The sequence below is a fragment of the Gossypium hirsutum genome, chromosome D04, assembly GCF_007990345.1.
Source record: "Gossypium hirsutum isolate 1008001.06 chromosome D04, Gossypium_hirsutum_v2.1, whole genome shotgun sequence".
Taxonomy (NCBI): domain Eukaryota; kingdom Viridiplantae; phylum Streptophyta; class Magnoliopsida; order Malvales; family Malvaceae; genus Gossypium; species Gossypium hirsutum.
The window spans coordinates 47,749,138-47,763,534 of record NC_053440.1 but is presented as its reverse complement, the minus strand read 5'-3'; the positions used below and the strand labels follow the sequence as shown (position 1 = coordinate 47,763,534).

Below are 14,397 nucleotides of genomic sequence, written 5' to 3'. Positions count from 1 at the left end.
TAGCATAAATGAAGGAAAAAAGTATTACAAATAATTAAGAACTTACGCACTTATCAACACATCTCATAGTCAACAAATTTTGATAAAAATTATTACCATTATTAGCAAATGATCTAAAATTTTTATATAAAAATATAAAAAGAATTAAATTTTTAATTTTTAATTGCAAGTTCACTTGACAAGGAAGGACAAGTATGTTATACTTTATTATTTTTATGCATGTTTTAGTATATAAATTAGCAATAAATTAATTTAATTAGTAATATTTAGTCATTCTCGTGCCTTAATTTTATTAAAAAAAATAATTTATTTTAAAAAAATCTTATTTTTTACTAGAATTTTTACTTATTTTTTCAAAATTTAAATTTAAATTTGTAATAAGCAAACTAGGCATAAATATTTACAAAAATACAAAAAGTGACATTCTAATAAATATAACGGGAGGGGTGGGATAAAACCGTTCAAGATGATGATGATGATGATGATGATGATGATGATGATGATGATGATGATAGCCTATAAGATTGAGGCAGAAGCCAATAATTTTGGATATTTTGCCATCCTACTACAAAAGGTGCGGAAAGTGAAGCCAAAATATAAAGCCCTTGAGCTACCTCCAGCTGGTTCAACTGCATTACCCTCATCCCACCCGTTTTGAATTCAATGTTTCACTCAAAATTAGCTATATATTAGTATTCTTTTTCCTTTATCCTTACAGGCCTGATTCCTATTTTTTGGTCACTTTCACTAGACAAAACTCTCATGCTAAATCAACAAATAATGTATCATTGAATTAAATATTATATGACCCAAAAATTCGACGACAGACGGCTATCTTTCTAACCTAATTTCGGTAGAATTTATGCCTGGTTTAAGCAATTGGGAATTTTTTTTTATAGACTTGTCTGCGCAAGTAAAACAAGTAATTTACAACAAATTTGGCTGCTTCTTGTAGAAGTTATAGTAAAATACTAATAACCAAAAAATTTGTAACAGGATGTCATTTTATTTTTGAGGTCGGTTTAATAGAAAGTAAATTTATAGATCATCTATTAAATAAAATTGTTGATGAAACTTAAATTTTGATATTTACCGAATTTATCGAGACTTTTTACTCTTGAGAAAAAAAAAAAAAAGAAGGTGTTTTAATAAGCGGCGTGGCCGGCGCCTGGAAACTAAAAAAGTAGGCTAATTGAATGAAATGATGGTGTTGGTGTCCACCTCCAACTACTCCGACCCCTCTTCACAACTGCCCAGGTTTATACGTAAAATACATGTATATATTTGTGTTGGTAAACGTTAATTAATACTCTATTTACTGATAACCTTTCTTTTATCAATGAGAAACTATTGGTTTTCCTTATGCTTTTCTTGGTCTCAACCACGGTTTTTTCATGCTACATAAAGCCAGCGAATCGCTTCAACAATATCATTGCCATTGTCTCTTACACTCCTTATTTCTAAAAGGGAAAAAACCATTAACCCTCTTCTTCCTGCTTTGCTCTTCCCATAGTCATGGGGGCTCACCCTTGTTTTCAACCTGTTTCGAAATGTAGCAGCGAGGGAAGATCAAATCAGACGGTGGCTGCTGATTTAGATGGAACCCTTCTTGTGTCACGTAGTGCTTTCCCTTACTACATGCTTATTGCCCTCGAAGCTGGCAGCCTGTTAAGAGCACTGCTTCTCTTACTATCCGTTCCAGTCGTGTATTCTACCTACTTGTTCATCTCTGAATCTTTTGCCATTAATACCTTCATTTTCATCTCCTTTGCCGGGTTAAAGATAAGAGACATTGAGCTGGTTTCCAGGTCTGTGTTGCCAAAGTTTTATGCAGACGATGTTCACCCCGAGACTTGGAGAGTTTTCAGCTCCTTTGGTAAAAGATACATTATTACCGCAAATCCTAGAATAATGGTGGAACCTTTTGCCAAGACATTTCTAGGAGCTGATAAGGTTATTGGAACGGAGCTGCAAGTGACAAAAACAGGCAGGGCAACTGGGTTTACCATTAAACCAGGAGTTCTTGTCGGAGAACACAAAAGGGCTGCCATCTCGAAGGAATTTGGCACTGAATTACCAGATTTAGGTCTGGGAGACAGAGAAATTGACCACTATTTCATGTCATTATGCAAGGTTCTTTATCACATAACAAACCCTTCCCTTTTCTTTACCGTCATAATTGAACGTTTCAAGCTGTTTCCTAAATTAGTATAGGTTCTTAAAACAGATTCCTCCAACATAATTATTAACTTTGTGTTTACAAAAAGGTTGGTGAGAGTATTTATGCTCCATAATTTTTGTTTGATATTTCTCCTGATGTCTTTCTCAGCCTTTAGATAGCTGCTGGCTTTTTATAGTTACAACTTAAATTTCTAATGGTCCACATGGTCCCCTACTAATCTCTTCAACTTCGTTATACCATGATTAATGACTCGTGAAACTGAGATTGTCAACTACAACATGCAATTTAATTTTCACATTTTCAGGCCATTTTTACTCCAACCCTATCCTTGTGATGTTCAATATGTAGTTGTAGCCATAGATATTGAAACTAATGACTCTAATCATCGATTTAACTCTGTTTTTGTTATAAAACAAACTACCCCATATACATGACGCTAGCTAGTTTTAATTATGCATGGTCTAGCTCTTAAGTTGATGTTTTGTGTGTGTGCAGGAAGGATACATGGTGCCAAGAACCAAATGCGAGCCATTACCAAAAACCAAGCTTCTAAGCTCTGTTATATTTCATGAAGGACGGCTGGTCCAAAGACCAACCCCATTGGCTGCCCTCTTGACCTTCCTATGGCTTCCTATTGGCTTCATCCTCTCCCTACTAAGGGTCTATCTCAACATCCCTTTGCCTGAGAGAATTGCTCGGTACAATTACATGATCCTAGGAATCAAATTGATTGTTAAGGGTACCCCTCCACCTGCACCTAAGAAAGGCCAAAGTGGAGTCCTCTTTGTTTGCAACCATAGAACAGTTTTAGACCCAGTTGTTACAGCCGTTGCCCTAGGCCGAAAAATTAGTTGTGTTACTTATAGTATTAGCAAATTCACTGAAATTATTTCCCCGATTAAAGCTGTTGCTTTATCAAGGGAAAGAGAGAAAGATGCAGCTAACATCAAGCGCCTTCTCGAAGAAGGTGACTTGGTCATATGCCCCGAAGGGACTACCTGCCGAGAACCGTTTCTGCTGAGATTCAGCGCATTGTTTGCTGAACTCACTGACAGAATCGTGCCGGTGGCGATCAATGCAAGACAAACAGTTTTTCACGGAACAACGGTTAGGGGATACAAATTGTTGGATCCTTACTTCGTTTTCATGAATCCAATGCCAACTTATGAGATCACCTTCTTGAACCAGCTGCCTGCAGAGCTCACTTGCAATGGTGGAAAGCCAGCCATTGAGGTTTCAAACTACATACAAAGGGTGCTGGCTGGAACATTGGGGTTCGAATGCACTAACTTGACAAGGAAGGACAAGTATGTTATGCTTGCAGGAACAGATGGTCGTGTTCCATCAAAGAAGGAAAAAGAACAAGAAAAGCAAAAGGCTAAGGGGATAAATAAAAAGGAGGATCAGTATCCAGAGCTAAATTAATTTATATTGTTTTGTCTATTGTTTTCCATTATGTTAAAAACTGTCTTGACAAATAAAAAAGGATTGTGATGCTAATTATAAATAGAATAGCAATGTATAATTTGCTTCTGTTTTGATACATACAAATGTTGAATGTGTCAAGCCAAATGCCTAACAGTATGACACCGGTATATGCGACCCTATCTGCATTCTCATTCTTTCAGGATTTGGGATATCACCATTGTTTCAAAAGAAAGGAAATTGAATGATGATCATTAAGTTAAAGATGAACAGTCATTAATAACTTCTTTAAAATTAGCTCAGTGTCGGTGATTTTTGTGGAAATCTTCCCATTTATTCTTAATATATGCCATTGAGTTTAACAAATCAGCAATATGACCAAGGCTACAACCAACAAGCAATCTGGATTTGGTTAACTTCAAAGCAGTAAAGAACATAAGCAATTCACGAAACAATAAATCCACCATAATTGTATCTAATAAAGTATTAGAAAAATCAGTGGACTGGTTAGGATTTGAGTGGTCCATATTGGTAAAGGTGACCATTGACCAATGACCGATCCCCATCTTTCTTCCCTGAAACAGCTGGATTTCTTACATCCCAGCCTCACAATTCAACTTATACTCCTGGCTGTGGAAGAAAGAGCATTGAAGTTGATACAACACTCTGTAGTTGCTTCAAATGCGGCATTATGTTAAACACCCTGTCGGGTGTCAGACAGCCCCACAATTGCAGCACCTCTTAAATTTTGTCTGTTTAATGTAAGGGCCGAGCATTTATTATATTGTTATCTTAGTAAAACTCTGATATTTTCTTACTGATCAGTATATTGTTGAGTCTTAGAATATCCTTTTTGACATGTGTATGGATATGATCCTCCTTATATTCTATTAAAAACATTTGATACGCAAAAAGGGTTGCTTTAAACTGCCAAGTTCCATAACTTGGTCGTAAAGAAAGAAAATTGGAGGTTGCAATGTATACAACTCGTGGAATCCAATCCAACTACTTCACCATTAGGCTATGGACAAGTTGGGATCCTTGTGGGAAAGCTTATGGGCCAGTTTGTCAACATGAGACACCTAAACGTGATATGGATTCAGATTCCATTCATCCAATAAAATATAAAAAGAGACCATGGCAAAGACAGCACCCCCAACAAAGGAAAAAACGGTCCATTTGATAGAACTTTTCGTGGGTTATTATAGCCCAATGGGCAAGCCTCGTTTAAGGAGGCCAATATTTGAACTGGGTACATTTTTCACGATAAATTCATCATGTTGATTGATGTTATCTTTAAACAACTTTTAGCTTCCATATATTATATATGCTGACTATTGTTGTTGGTTGTTATCCTCGTTAATGCATGGTATAGCTCTTACCTGCTTCGATGCGTATAATTCCTATGTTATATGGCAGATGATGCCATACCTCATTGATGTGTGGAAGCTTAATTTCACGTATGTTGCTGCAATCGTCAATGTTTGGCAGGGTTTGATGTCCACGTTGCCAATTTGAATGTTATATATTTCTGGTACTGTGCAGGCAAGTTTTGGAAGATCTTGCTGTCTGGTTTGGCCTGTAGTACATTAAGATATTACTTAACATAAATGTTTAAATTTATATTTGGACATTTTTTTATATAGTAATACAACAAGTGAGGGATACAGAGCAGAGTAGAGTGATTGTTGTGAGTGCCGGTTCACCCTATCCAACGGAGAGCTGGAGGTTATGAAAAGTGATGATGGAGAGAACTTGAAGGTTTAGGGCTAAAAGGGTGTTGGCAGGATGTAACTTAGTACTCTTGAAGGATTTATCCCTCTTCATCATTTTTGGAGGTATTTATACGCAAGGATCTTATGTGATATGGTGCTAACGTGTTAGACTTCCCATCTAGCCATCATTACGGAGTGTGTGGGAGTGATGTCTTCGATGGGACGAGGATATCTATGATAGGATAGACCATGTCATTCATTCTAACTCTGATGGGATAAAGCAGTTGAACCCACTTGATGTTTGATAACCAACGATTTCATGTTTCTAATGAAGATTAGGCCATCCATTGCCCGAGTAGTCATCTTGGGAGGGTTGTTGGATTTGGTGCCTTGAGTGTAGTATATCCGTTTGTAAACTTGTAATTTTTTTGAACAAATTGGTTAATAAAACAAATCCATTGATTACATTAATATACTTTGTATAATTGTACTTAAACGTTTTTTGCATGCAAAGCAAAATGGAAGCAAATTTTGTTCGTTGGTTGTCTAATTGTTTAACTAATAGTAAGTGGTATTACGTGGTCAGATCGTAGTACGAAAAGACAACTTGTATTATTAGACAAACCTAAACATGTCATTACTCTAATCGGAAATGAGTAAATTGATTAAAAGACTAAATGTCGTCTATCAAGTCCAGTTAAGAAGATGCATTGTCTTAGGGGAGCGGATGACTCCTAGAAGATAGACACATAGATGTGACTGACTAGACTGACAGTACATCGGATAAGACCCAAGCAAGATAGATCTTGAGCCGTTTATGAATTTATTCACTTGTGACATTCATAGTGTGACATACCTAAATTCTGAGTGGATGGTGGACTATGTATGCGTGACTCGTATACTTTGATGTAAGTAAAAGCCTGAGTTCAAATAGATAAGAAACCAAAAGCTAGTGTGTTGGGTGTACGACTTCTGTAATATGTAGCGTTATTCACAACAATGGAATTCATAGCCCAAAACATGGGTAAATGATATCCTCTCATTTGCATTACATGGCTGATGAAAAGTAAGCGTGGCCACGGGTTGTCCGTCTTTGTGATGGATGACTTGATCACTATTTGTCCGTCATAGTGGAATGACTTTGTGACTAAATGAGTTTATAATTAATAGGCGAAAAACCACAACTTAATTATAAATCATTTGAGCCTCAACTACATATGTCTAATTCGTCCTTTCATTAGCTTGTTGAAACCAGAAATGAATTGCGTATTTGAATAGAAATGAACAGAATGAATAGAAAAAAAAAGAAATCATTCGGTCATAGTGAACATGTTGAGTTGTGAAATATTGAACATATTTTCTTGAAATTTTACCAGGAGTAAAATCGTCAAAATTTTATGAAGGGTAAAATAGGGATGAGAAAATTGTTTAATACATAAATATTAAAGTTTATTTTGGAAAATATAAAAATAGAATCGGGTTTAATCACATTTCAGAGTATTAGGTTAAAAAGGCCTAGAAAGTACTCGTAATTGGACCCAATATGAAAGAGACCCAAAAACCCTTCATGGACGTGAAGGGGGGCGACAACCTTAGTAGGAATGCTAGGGTGTGTCGTCCACCCTAGTCCTATTCTAAGTAGGATGTTATTTTTCTAATTGAAATAAACAATTACAACTCAATAAGGGTTCTACCTTCTCTTTCTATAAATAGATGACACCGATATAGCTATTAACAAAACTTTGAAAGATTGTTATTTTGCCAAAAAATAAAGAGAATTTATTCTCAACTATTACATATATTTTTTCGGAATAACAATTCTACAGGTTTCTATTAAGAAGAGAGAATTTTTGTTTTCACCCTAAAAAAGAGAATTTTTTTTTCTAATTTTGTGTTTCAATTTAATTGGTTCGAGCCCACACTCGAAGCAGTTCGTGGTACGATAATAGCAGAGAAGATTGTTTGGTTTGAAAGCCAGGAACAACGAATGCCTGTTAAGCCAAAAACACATGTACGGATTCGATTAAGATTTATTGCTATAAATATCACAAACTGGGTCGATTTTTAAAACTTTTATTTTTCGTTGTACGAGAAAATCATTTTCAAATCAGGATTTTTCCAATAATTGGTATCAAAACGTCAGGTTATGCTATATTTATGGTGTAAACTAAGACCGAATCTCTCTTTTCATCTTGTTTGATTAATATTTGATAAGATGTGATATTCTTATAATTAGTCGAATATTTAGGGGGGTGTATGTGAATGGATGAAATATTATATATTTGTTATATAATTATTATTTTTTCCAAGGTTGTGGTTCTTAGGAAATAGACTATGGACTATCATCTCCACGTAGGATTAGTTTTTATTTATAGAATTCTTATGAGCCGGAAATGGACATAGAACATAAATTTAATTTTTTTCAAAAAGGGGTCCATGATGAGGAGAAAATGGAGCGAAGGCGGTCGAAGACACAAGGAATTCCTTGTGGCAAAAAACTATGTAATTTTTTTTTGTTTTTTCATTTACTTTCTTGAAATAGAACCATCGAAACCTTGGCTGACAAGTTAATTTTATTACCCATATCTTTATATGCTATTTAATAATTATTTATGATATAGTTGTGATATATATGTGTAATTGGTCAAATTTGCCCGGCCTACATGAAGCAAGACAGTCCAAATACAATAGTTTTTTAGGCCCAAAACCCAAACCAAAAATACAATAACAATGGCCCAAACTACAGTGGCCCAAATTACAGTCAGAAACCCTAGGGTTTCAACAGCGCCGCAGCCACCTAGCCCCGCATGAGTTGATCTCCGGACCTGCACACCAAGAAAGAGAACAACAGTATATGGAAAGAAAAAGATTTGCAGATCAAATAGATGTAAATAGATTCGTTTCTTTATATTGTTGGAGAATGGCTATAAAAAGCCATTAAATAGACTGTAAGTAGGATTGGAAAAGAAATCAATAAAAAAGGGGCTATTATTTTCGCAAAAACAGAGAACCAATCGGAACACCAAAAGGTTGTTTTTTTTTTATTTCTTTTTTTTTATTTTGTGTTATTGAAATAAAATAAAACAAGAAAGTAAAACTTACTTTCACCTTTTGAAACGCCGTTGGGGCAGCCGAGGCTCGTCTCCGAGGATAGACGAACGGAAGTCAAGGGGTCCCAAGGGATTTTGAGGTTTTTCTGGCGGTTTTTGAATGATTTGAGCCCAGATTTGGGTTTAGAGAGGCCAAAGGAACCGAATAGGGGATTTTCCCCATTTTCGACCACCGCAAACGGCGGTGCCAGCGCTGGAGATCGGCGGTCGGCCGATGACCGGACTAGAGGCCGGACGTCTAGGAAAGGAGAGAGTTTTTGAAAGTTTTTTTTTGTTTTTTTTAAAAAGGGTTAAAATGAAACTTTTTTGGATATTTATTGGCTTAAATAGCCAACTAAAATGACGTCGTTTTGAGCATGGGTCGACCCGAGTCCGACTCGACCCGGCCAAGGATCCGCGCGTTTCTGAGCGGAGGGGTAAATTGCGCTTTTAGCCCATCCGCCTTTTAATATTTTTGCAATTGAGTTTTTTTTAATTTACCATTTTATTTATTTTCAATTTCAATTTAGTCCTCTTTGAACGATGCCGTTTTAGAGGAGAAGGGACAATTTCCTTTCCAGCCCCTCTGCATTCTTTGCGCGTTCAATATGGTCCTTGAAACTTCAATTATTTGCGAATTTGCCCTAGATTTTTATCATAGTTTAAAATTAGTCCTTTTTTTAGGATTAATTTCAAAATATTTTTTCCCTTTTTTAAGTTTATATATGTAATCATTATCTTTCTGATCTATATATTTATTAATTTATATATATATGTACGTATATATATTATACTTTCTATACATATTTTATAATTTTTCTATATATATATATATAATCATTATCTTTATGATCTATATATATATATTTATTAACTTATATATATATGTACGTATATACATATTATACTTTCCATACATATTTTATAATTTCTATATATGTATTTTTCTTTATTCTCATGAATGTATTATATATAAATTTATTTTTTTATATAAATTTTATATTTTCTTTTTTTTTCATAATTCCAATGTATATATTACATACACACCTTATATTCGTTATTTATTTTTCAAAGTTTGTTTATTTCCATCACTCGCTTATTCATTTGTGTTTTCATTTATATTCAAAAGAATATTTTTTTTATTATTTTGCTCATTTATTAAAGACTTTGGATGTCATTGATTTATTTTTATTTATTTATCTATTTATATTATTTTTATACAATTGTCATATTTATTATTATTTGTTATTGCGATATTTATACACGCATTCAATATAACATTACATCATTTTTTACTCGAGTTTAAAAATAAAAAGTTTTCAAAATTGAGATAATACTCGTATTTAGGATTTTCAAGGAAATTGAGCCCTAACGTATTGGGTTCCAATTTTCTTCGTTAAATCCAACAATCGAGAATTGCTCTTTAAACAAACAAAATAAAAGGTTTGTCATCGGGAACTCAATATGTTGTATCATAACGTATTGGATGTGACGCGTTAATTTCTCAAGATAAAGATTTTTTCCTAAAAAATAAAGGAAATATTCAATATTTGGGATTTTAAGAAATCATGCCCTAACATATTGGGTTGCGATTTCTTCATAAATTTTAAACAATTAAATATTTTCTTAAATTTTATTACACGAGTTTTTTAGACCAACTTATCTTGAAAAGAATAAAATATTGTGCCCTAACGCATTGGGTGTGATATTTTTTTTCAAAATGAGAAAGTCTTGATAAATAATTTAACTTAACTAAGGATTGTATTTATTAACTCTCGACATTAAGACACTAATTAATCAACTTGGTACCAAATTTTGGGCATTACGAGGGTGCTAATCCTTCCTTGAACGTAACTGACTCCCAAACCTGTTTTTCTAAAACTCGTAGACCAAAGTCATTTTAGGTGATCCAATCACACCTCAATAAAAGATTGGTGGCGACTCCCATTTCATCGACACCTAATTTTTGTTTTTTTTCAAAAATAAAAATGGTTTCGACAATATGTATGAGATTATCCACAGTTGATCTAGTAAAGATAAGATGTGTATTAATGAGGAAATATATGTGTTGTATTGTTCCATTTACTTATTTAGGTTATTCGATTATTGTGAGAAGTGTGGTAGTGAGAAGGTGCATGTCTATTGGATCTAACAAGGAAAGATTTGGTTTTTAATTGGTCAAATATGAATCACCTCCTTTTAATTGGTCAAAATTATAAAACCATAGGGTAGGACAATTAGTCAAAGCATGCTACTCGGTGAGATTATCCCACGATGACTCCTTTGTGGTGCATGATGCAATAGGTGTTGAGTTGATGGTTATACACTCAAGATTTTCTAGTTAAGTAACTCCCCAAGGAGCTCTACTTAAGTTAAAATGATGGCCAAACATTACATGATTATTAGTACGTGTGAATGCCTAAGGAATTAGGTTCATGTATTAATTGGAAGAAAATCCATGTTCTTACTAGTTAATCATGATCACCCCACGGTGGCTTGATTCAATGTGTGTGGGAATTATCATTGCAATGACTTACAAATGTTTTCAAGGTTTAATGTAAGATGCATGCATCATTTTAATGCATATTGTAATGCTGCAAAACATTTACAAACATTTTCTTAATTCAAAGATATTAATACATGAATGCTTTTATTTTTAGTTCGAAAATGAAACCAACTCCCTTATGAACATACTCATTGAAAATAAATTGAACGGAAACAACTATAAGGAATGGAAAATAAACTTAATAATTGTTTTGAGTTGTGAGAAATTTAAAACATTTATTGATACTAAGTGCCCTTCGACCACTCAAGCTGAGGCTAGAAAACGCAAGGAAGAGTCTGATAAGATAACTCGTTACTATATGCTAGAAAGCGTGACCAGCACTCTGTATAAGCAACTAGAGAGCTGTAAGACTGCTAAAGAAGTTCTAGATAAGCTAGAAGACATGTTCGGAGGCCAAGCTGCATTGGCTCGATAGTTTGCTATAACTAGCTTAATGAATGCCCAACAAAAACTCGACACTTCAATCAAAGACCATATGATCACTCTTATGGGCTTCTTTGCCGAGGCCGCTGACAATGTGGCTAATTTGGACTAAAACACCCAAATAGAGATGGAGTTCAAAAGCTTGTTCGAGGATTTTGCTAGTTTTCAAGCTACATATAACCTTAGCAATAAAAACTTGACGCTTACACAACTCATAAAGGAGTTACAATCCTATGAATTGATATTGAATAACAGTCGGCTGGTTTAAAGAGTAGAAGTGAATATAGTGGTCACTTTTTCCTCAAAAGGGAAGGGAAAATATACTAGGAAAGGCAAAACTAAGGTCTATGGGTCACCACAAGTGGAAAGGAATAAAACCAGAAAGCCAAAAGACTTATCTAAGTTAAAATACTTTTTTTGTAATAAGAAAGGGCACTTCAAGGCAAACTATAAAGAGTGAAAAGAATACCTAGATACTAATAGAAAATGTATGGAACTCTTGATGATAAAAGCTTGTTTAGTGGAAGACTCAATAAACCACTAGGTTATTGATTCAAGAGCTACTAATCATGTATTTGTTTCTTCATAGGGGTTCGATGCGATGAAAGATCTTAGAGATAAGAGCTTATCGTTGTGAACTAGGATCGAGACAAGTGTGGCAGTTGAAGCTGGGGGAGATGTACATATTTATTTAGATAATTTTAGGAAGATTATTTTAAAAGACGTTTTATATGTACCAAGTTTCAAAAGCAACTTAATTTTTGTTGCATGTTTATATAGAGACGACTTGACCATGACTTTTAATAATAGAATTGCAATATTTAGAAATTTCAATCTTATTTGTATTGGATGAATGTCAAATAATCTCTATTTTATCAAAATAAAGATGTACATACTACTTGACACTGAAATATTTAATAAAAGACTTAAAACTTCTCACTCTAATGAGACGTACTTTGGCATTTGAGACTTGGTCATATTAATCGAGAAAGAATCACTAGACTTATGAAAGATGACATCTTAAGTTTACTTAAAGAAGTTAATCTTCTACAATGTGAATCTTACTTGGAGGGTAAGATCACTAGGCGATATTTTAATGCAAAAAGAATGAGGGCCAAAAAACCCTTAGAACTTGTGCACACTAACGTATGTGACCCAATGAGTGTTAGTGCAAAAGGTAGTTACGAGTATTATGTAACCTCTATTGATGACTATTCCATATATGAGTATGTATACCTGATGCATCACAAAAGTGAAACCTTTGATAAATTCAAAAAGTTTCGTGTGGAAGAGGAGAAACAACTAGGTTTACCCATAAAGGCATTTTGGTCTAATTGAGGTGGAGAATATTTATCTGATGAGTTCTTAAGGTACCTAATAGAGAATGAGATTCTATCCCAGTTAATCGCACTAAGCATTTCACAACAAAATGTCGTGGCTGAGTGAAGAAATCAAATGTTGTTAGACATGATTCATTCGATATTAAGTTATTCGAAGCTGTCAATCTCTTTTTGATGATACGTTGTACAAACTATTTGTTATATTTTGAATAATGTGCCAACTAAAATTTGTTATATTTTGAATAATGTGTCAACTAAGACAGTATTAAAAACCTCATATGGATTGTGGCATGGTAGGAAGCTGAATCTTAATCATTTTAGGATTTGGGGATGCTTGACCCATATATTGGATAAATATGTAAAGACGTTGGACTCATGGACATAATTGTGCTTGTTTGTAAGATATCCAAAAGGAACAAAGGGTGGTTTGTTTTATTACCTAAAAGAGAAAACTGTTATAGTCTCAACTTATGCTACTTTTATTGAATAAAGTTATATGAATGAATTCAAACCTCGAAGTAAAGAGGTACTCGATGAGCTTCCAGAAAATATACAAAACCCTATGGAAATAGTTCCAGAACAAACTCCTAATAGTAGATCTACAAGTGATCAGCAGCATAGGGAGCTTCGTCGAAGTGGAAGGGTCTTTCATAGGCTTGAGTTCTTCTAATCTGGTGGAAGTGTTTTTAACACTGAATTTGGTGAACAGGAAGATGATGACCCACTCACATATGACGAAGCAATGCAGAGTGCTGATTCTAAGCTTTAGGCAATAACTATGAAAGCTGAGATGAACTCTATGTATTCCAACTCAGTGTGGGAACTTGTAGACTTAACGGAAGGGATAAGACCCATAGGGTGTAAGTGGATCTACAAGAGGAAAAGAAATGAGGATGGAAAAGTGGAAACTTATAATATCAGACTTGTAAAAAAAGTTTATACTTAGAAAGAAGGTTCGATTACGAAGAAACCTTATCTCTAGTTGTCATGCTTAAGTCAATCCGCATATTACTATTCATTGTGACGGCTCTCAATTAAAAGATCAAAAAAATGGATGTCAAGATAACATTTTTGAACAATTGTCTTGAAGAGAGCATCTACATTATGCAACCTACCAGATATATAGCTAAAGTAAACGAGCATAAAGTTTGCAAACTACTCAGATCTATATATGAACTTAAGAAAGCATCTTGTTCATGGAATTTAAGATTCGATCAAGTGATAAAGACTTTTGGATTTGAGCAAAACGTATATGAACCTTATGTTTATAAACATTTAGGGGATGGAAATGTGGTCTTTCTCATTTTATATCGATGATATTCTACTTATTGGGAAGGATGTAGGGACATTGCCATCGGTTAAACTGTGGTTAACCCAACAATTTAGCTTGAAGGACTTGAGATAAACTAATTTTATTTTAGGTATTTGAATCTTGAGGGATCGAAAGAATAAAGTGAGAACACTATCTTAAGATTCATACATAGACAAGATATTGGAGCGTTATGCAATGGCTGATTCGAAGAAGGGAAATCAACCCTCCGTATCGAGATTTCATCTCTCCTTAGAAGCCTGTCCTAAGATAGTGGAGGAAAAAAAGAAAATGGGAAAGGTTTATTACGCTTTGGCAGTAGGAAGTCTCATGTATGTTAAGTTATTC

The 14,397-nt window shown here is 34.3% G+C and overlaps 1 protein-coding gene and 1 long non-coding RNA gene across 2 annotated transcripts; one reads left to right on the top strand and one right to left on the bottom strand.

Annotated features, from left to right (window-relative positions):
- Nucleotides 1-1,310: 1,310 nt before the first annotated feature.
- Nucleotides 1,311-3,725, top strand: LOC107899048 (glycerol-3-phosphate 2-O-acyltransferase 6). The gene is made up of 2 exons (XM_041090733.1): nucleotides 1,311-2,133; nucleotides 2,678-3,725. The coding sequence occupies exons 1-2, from the start codon at nucleotides 1,516-1,518 to the stop codon at nucleotides 3,605-3,607; spliced, it is 1,548 nt and encodes a 515-aa protein (XP_040946667.1). The 5' UTR covers nucleotides 1,311-1,515; the 3' UTR covers nucleotides 3,608-3,725.
- Nucleotides 3,726-7,928: 4,203 nt separating this feature from the next.
- Nucleotides 7,929-8,706, bottom strand: LOC121215894 (uncharacterized). Its single transcript, XR_005911867.1, has 2 exons — nucleotides 8,425-8,706; nucleotides 7,929-8,147 (listed from the first exon to the last, which is right to left on the bottom strand). It is a non-coding gene; the product is annotated as an uncharacterized lncRNA (long non-coding RNA).
- Between the last annotated feature and the right edge of the window lie 5,691 nt (nucleotides 8,707-14,397).